Below are 6,224 nucleotides of genomic sequence, written 5' to 3'. Positions count from 1 at the left end.
GAATGCCTTAAGTAAGCCTCACTATTATTACGTTGTCATCATTATTGTTTAGGTTGAATAACATTTCAGCTGTTAAAAGTTAAATGAGGGACCAGCAGTTAGCATAATGGCTATGTTTCTGGACTCCCATGTAGTCGACCGTGGTTTGAGTCCCAGATCCCGTGGCTTAAAACTCACGTCAGGCACATGTGCGTGGGTGCCCAAGATCCCAAGAGGAGAATGGAGGAGAAGAGATTGCAGCATGGCTATTCCCCCTGGGGGGGGGGGGATTTCTCGCTTTCTGTCTCTCTCTGTCTTTCTGGCAAGTGCACGCTCCCTATAGCAAACACCTCTCAAAAAAAAAACAAAAAATTAAATAATTATCCACAACACCCTGATTTGTCAGCTATATGCAATTTGGACAAGACATGTGCTCCTGGAGTCAGGCCCTCCAGTGCTCTTGGGGAGCTCCTTTATAGGCCCAGGTGTGTGTTACCAAGTGCCAGCTGTGTGATGCCAAGTTGGCAGATGGCCATGTTTCCTCGGGTCAAAGCGTCTTCCTGAGAACAAGGCTATTCTGGGTTGTTGTCAGACAGGGCACTCCCTCGCCAAGTCCAGTGGACCCTCAAACTCGGGAAAAATCAGGATCTCTTTCAGCAGAAATCAGATTTATTCCCATTGGGATTTGGTCTTTATTCAAAGAATTCCAGGGCTTAATAAACACATCGTGGAGAGCTAGCTTTCTATAGTGGTTTATAAAGTAATAACAGAGATAAGATGTGGAAGCACCACTTGTGGTCCTCACTGACATGAGATAAGACTAAACCAAAAGAAAAAAAAGAAACCTAAATAAAAACTGTGTCTAGTTACACAATGTGAATGCTGACTTGGAAAACAATCAGACTCTGACTGTGACAGCCCTTTATTCACTGGTTTTGGCATCTGAAATAGCTTTTGGAACAATTTCGTCAAAGGTAGTGAAATGGTGACTGCCTCTTTTACCACAAATCTTGTTTTTTGGGGGCTCATTGAAACAAGCTGAAGCACCACCCTGGCCCCACATTTCTGGGCTGTGTGGGAGGAAGAACTGCGTCTGGATCTGGGCTGAGAGGGACGGCTGTCCTTTGGCCAGCGCACATTAACCCAGCTCCTTTGGGTCTGTGTTGCAGGGATCATGTACCGCAAGTCCTGCGCATCATCCGCCGCCTGTCTCATCGCCTCTGCCGGGTACCAGTCCTTCTGCTCCCCCGGGAAACTGAACTCAGTGTGCATCAGCTGCTGCAACACTCCTCTTTGCAACGGGCCGCGGCCCAAGAAAAGGGGCAGTTCAGCCTCGGCCCTCAGGCCAGGGCTCCCCACCATCGTCCTGCTCCTCAAATCAGCCCTCTTCTTGGCACACTGCTGAAGCCAAAGGAGATGCCAACCCCTCCTGCATCGTTCTTCTGACCCTCGTTCCCCCACTACCCTGCGTTTCTTCTGGGCGTCCTTTTATTCTGGGTAGGGACGGGAGTCTGAGATCTCTTTTTGTTCCTTGGCAAATAAGGAAAGAGTTCAGTGTAAAACATTTTTGTAAGCTCTGAATAAATTCAGTCTGACTGAATTTTCAGTGTGTACCTGAAGGAAAGGAGGACGGAAGTTCACGCTCTGTCTCTTGCTCATGGAACCAGTCAAGAGCAGGCGGGCCGAATCAGCCCTTAGAACACTGTGGTGGGCACCTGCCGGTCCCAAACCCCTGGCTTCCATTCTGTCCCTGCTGGGCTGCAGTTTATTCTGTGACTGCCCTGTGAGGGTAACGTTATTTTCGTGGGGGGTGGGGGAAGGCTCGGTTCCCACTCAGCGCTTCCTTCCCTGACACTCACAGGTCACGCTCCTGAAAACCGTTCTCCGCTGCAACAGAGCTGACTGGTTTCGTCTCTGCCTTGGGCTCTAGTGACTCGAGACTCAGCTGCTGGGGCTTAGACTCGGGCTTGGCCTCGCTCTGAAAGGTGCTTAAGAAAACCTTGTTAGTTGTCCTCGCAGAGGATTTGCGCCGGGTAGAGAAGATCAGCGGGCGGGCAGAGCGCGCGCTGTCGGCCGAGGAATGGTGGAGGGCGCGCAGGCGCTTCTCCTGGTTGGCGTGCTGGAGCGTCAGGCGGCAGCGCAGCACCTGCCCGAACACCCTGCGGAACTGCTGTGAGGACACGGTGTACAGGAGTGGGTTGACCACCGAGCTGAGGTAGAAGAAGGTGTCCGAGAAGGGCAGGAGGATCATGTATGCCCGGAAGTAGGACTTCGTCCAGTCGTGCTTGGGCTTGGCCGCAGCCATGATCCTCCGAATCTGGTTGGGCATCCAACATACCGCTAACGTCACCACGATCAGTCCTGAGCAGGCAGGAGCAGGCGAGAGACAGGGAGAGAAGAATAAAAAACAAAGAGAAAAAAAAAAAAAAGAAAAACAGCATGAGAACAAAATAAATAAATAAATAAATAAAAACCATAAAATACTTAGCCCCTCAGTTCTGTGCTTACTGGCCAGGAAATGGTACCAATTTTTCAGTGTTGTGCTTGACAGCTTCTTTTGCCACTAGCAAAAAGAGAATTTAACGCTGTTTCAAGCCCAGGGGAGTTGGCTGTGTTAAAGACCATTAAATGCTTTAGATAGTGTATTTATACCTGTTGATGTCTGTTAATTTTAAAAATGTTTTTATTGATGTTTGTGTATCCAGAAAGCATTTTATGTTGTCCAAAAATCTGGTTTTGTCTTTTTGGTTTAAAGAAATAGATGTATCTGTGCAATATAGCCATATTAGATGACACAGTATTTGTATTTTAAAGAATGCCTGCAACAAGAAGACTCAGTGATATTTTTAAGTCAAATGGAAGTAATGTCCCAGTGGTAACAAAGAAGCATACTTAATGATACTGATTTTGCATTCCATTTCAGGGGAAACAAAATCAGGACTAGCCTGTCACTGTGAGTGTTTTTTGGACATATATGTGCTAGATGTGCACAGCTACACCCATCATGCAAATAGCTGCAACAGCTCTTTTTCTTTTCTAAGGCTTTTAGACATGTCATCTATTCTACTCTCACATAAAAGGGAAGAAAAATCATTACCTAAAACCAACAGAAAATGTAAGACTTCCTTCAAGTTCATCTAGTAACATGCTCACGCTCAGCAGCCCAGAAACAATACGACCCTAGAGAAGAGATCCCAGTGACCCCCTGTGTAGATCGAATGTTGACTTAATGTACATTTGTTTGCATGCGCACATATATGCATTCTGCCTTATACAGTTATTGCTGTTTCTACAACTCTGACAGAAAAAGATGTTATATAGACCACAGACGGCTGAAATCACAGATATCATGAGAGTTTATCCACAGTGACATAAAAGAAAAAAGGAACTTCAGAAAATCCGCAGAGCATTTGCTCTCTCTCTCTTAAGAATCCAAGACACTAGAATGTAAGTCCCTGTGTAGAGACTTTATATCCTTTTTTTTCCCCCATTGCTAGAGGGTACATGTACTCACTAGAGAGATAGAGAGTAAGAGAGGAAGCCATCCTCCAATGAGGTGCGGTCATGCCACAATCCCTCCTCCGCCATTTCTCCATCCGTTTGAGATTTGCAACATGAGCACACACTCAGCATGTCCCCCAAGCTACTGGGGCTGGTATTTGAACCACAGTCAGCCAAATGAGAGCTGACTCCATTAATCCTTATGATAGGGTGAGGGTGGAGGTTAGGCAGTTCACAAGTTGATTATCTTAAAGCAGAATTTGCATTTTCAGGATTACTTCTAAATTTGAATCATAATATAATAATAGGGAAATGTATTCACATTTTCAAACCTTTCAGCTTTCTATGAAACCACAAGGAAGCAATGGTTGGCAATAATTGCTAAATTCCTGCCTATGATCGATGGTAAATTCTTAATAAATGGTCAAGGAGAAACAGTCATGTGCATGCTTCCACTCTGGCCCTCCTGCACACACTTGCCTGGGCATCCCTTGCCTGGGGGCTGAAAGTTCCTAGGTGTGTTTTCTAGCTCTGAAATAACTCAACTCCCCAACAACAGACTCTCCACAAATCCTACATGTCGGCAAGGAGGGCCTGGGAAAGTCTGCTTCTTTGTTAATTTTCAAGAGTTTCTCCTGTCAAACTTCAGCACAAGCTTTGAAATACAAACCAATTTGCTTATTTCTTTCCTTTGAATTTGCTACCCTGAGAACACTCAGTAAATCTAAAAATAAAATAGGCAAAGTAACATATTGATCTGATGAAAAGGCAAAAAATGCCACCTTAAGTCAAGAGTATATTCTGAATCACTCAGCTACAGCTGCTGGATGGTAACAAAAATACCAACATTTTTCTGCTGGAAAAAGAAAAATACTTGCATAGAAAATGGGAAGCTTTTTTTCATAACTTTGAGGAGCATGAGTGCTTTAAGCCTCCTGTTCCTCCCCATGTTTCCCTCATGCAGCTCTGACTGAAAGGTTCATTTTATTAATTGTGAAGGAGCTAAGAAGCCTGCCTTCCTTATATGGTGAAACTATATGTCTTCACAAAGTCATGTATATGTGTGTACATATATATATATATAGAGAGAGAGATATAAAAAAAATTTTTTTGGAGAGGTTTTTGCTATAGGATGTGTGTGCTAGACCGAAAGGCAGAGACAGAGACAGAAAGTGAGAAATCACCCCTCAGGGGGAATGGCCACACCACAATCCCTTCTCCATTCTCCTCTCGGGGTCCTGGGCATGCACGCACATGTGCCCAGCGTGAGTTTAAGCCACTGGGACCGGACTCGAACCACGGTTGACTACATGAGAGTCCAGCAACATAGCCATTATGCCAACTGCTGGTCTCAGTCTTATATCTTTCTCTCTTCCCTGTCACTGAATTTCAGAGAGCAAGTACAACCATTTTCATCTGAGGCCTTGTTCCCTGGAGTAGGGAATTTGAACATACAGTTTGAGATGTGTGTGATGCTACATTGTTGGGGGATGTACTTCAGGCTGCAGCAAGGCAATGAGAAGAATCCTTTACTTACATTTGGGCTGAATGTGTCCTGACCGTGGGGCTGAATCTATCCCAACGTTTAAAGCCAACTGGCAAAGGCAGTGATAAGAGAAGACTGGGTTGTGGGGCAATGGGAGAGAAGTTATAAAATCACTTTGCTCTGTTCTGCCTTTGTTCCTCCTTCTCTTGATCTCCTATTTACATTCTTCTGTTTGCCTCCCACTTTTGGCACGTGATGCCTGGCATCAGTTGTCCTTGACTGATCATCTCATCCACAGAAGCAGAGTTTGGTAGAAAGCAAGACCCAGCACCCAGGTAGGAGGCAAGGGGCAGGGGCAGATAAAGAAGTGTGGCTTGGTTTGTATTTTAGCCAGGATAAAATTCTTATTCTGACATTGAAATGAACTAAAGTAAACAAAGGGGAGGAAACTCAGTCTGAACAAATAGCAGAAAATGTGGAGCCAAACCAGACATTCTCAATGGTAAGGAAAAGAGGGGAAAGTTTAGCTTTCTGTCTGCAGAAGAGGGGAGATTTGTAATAGCAGTACAAACTTAAAGAATGAGACAAGGACCTGAATTAGAAATGGGGGAGATTAAAACATTATACATCTGTCAGGTCTCGAGATATAACTAGAAATAATGTTGAATATTTACTGAGTTTTCACTGTGCCCATTTGATGCTAAACACTTTGCTTTCTCCTTGCATTTCTCCCTTCCCACAACAGCCTGGTGAGCTTGGACCTGGTGAGGTCAAAATAGTTATTATCTCCATTTAACAAATGAACACATTAAGACTCAGAATAGGTTAGCTGCCCGAATGCTATAGTGAGGATACGTGTTTGCCAGACTCTAAATTTTATGATATATATTTTTTTCCTCAGGACACAATATCATCTATTTATCTTTTTTTGTTTTTTGAAAAAAAATAGAAATATAAGCAAGAAGGTAAAAATTAACCATAATTACACCATGTGAATGGACATGGAGCAGTGCTGCCTACTGGAAATATTTATGTGAGACATAAAAGTAACTTTAAAATTTCTCTTTTTTTATTTCAATTTATTTATTTGCATTCATTCACTGTACATCATTACAGCATACAAAGTGAGATTTTCCATCCAGAGTACACTGTATATTGTCTCAATCAAGCACATCAACAAACATGTTATTGTCAGCAAATAATTTTCCATTTCTTGTTTTCTGTATGTTTTGCTTTTTTTTCCCCCCATCCTTGATTC

The 6,224-nt window shown here is 43.8% G+C and overlaps 2 protein-coding genes across 2 annotated transcripts in view; one reads left to right on the top strand and one right to left on the bottom strand.

Annotated features, from left to right (window-relative positions):
• The window catches only part of LYPD1 (LY6/PLAUR domain containing 1), a 44,223-nt gene extending 42,826 nt beyond the window's left edge, over positions 1 to 1,397 (top strand). Inside the window, exon 3 of the mRNA XM_006150802.3 lies at positions 1,149 to 1,397. Within this exon, the coding sequence (XP_006150864.1) occupies positions 1,149 to 1,384 (236 nt within the window). The 3' untranslated portion in view covers positions 1,385 to 1,397. The remainder of the gene's footprint in view (positions 1 to 1,148) is intronic.
• A 416-nt stretch (positions 1,398 to 1,813) lies between these two features.
• The window catches only part of GPR39 (G protein-coupled receptor 39), a 234,696-nt gene continuing 230,285 nt past the window's right edge, over positions 1,814 to 6,224 (bottom strand). Inside the window, 1 exon segment of the mRNA XM_006150801.3 lies at positions 1,814 to 2,340. Within this exon segment, the coding sequence (XP_006150863.2) occupies positions 1,835 to 2,340 (506 nt within the window). The 3' untranslated portion in view covers positions 1,814 to 1,834.

The sequence above is a fragment of the Tupaia chinensis genome, unplaced genomic scaffold (assembly GCF_000334495.1).
Source record: "Tupaia chinensis unplaced genomic scaffold, TupChi_1.0 Scaffold000296_1, whole genome shotgun sequence".
Taxonomy (NCBI): domain Eukaryota; kingdom Metazoa; phylum Chordata; class Mammalia; order Scandentia; family Tupaiidae; genus Tupaia; species Tupaia belangeri.
This window is presented reverse-complemented; position numbering and strand designations above follow the sequence as displayed.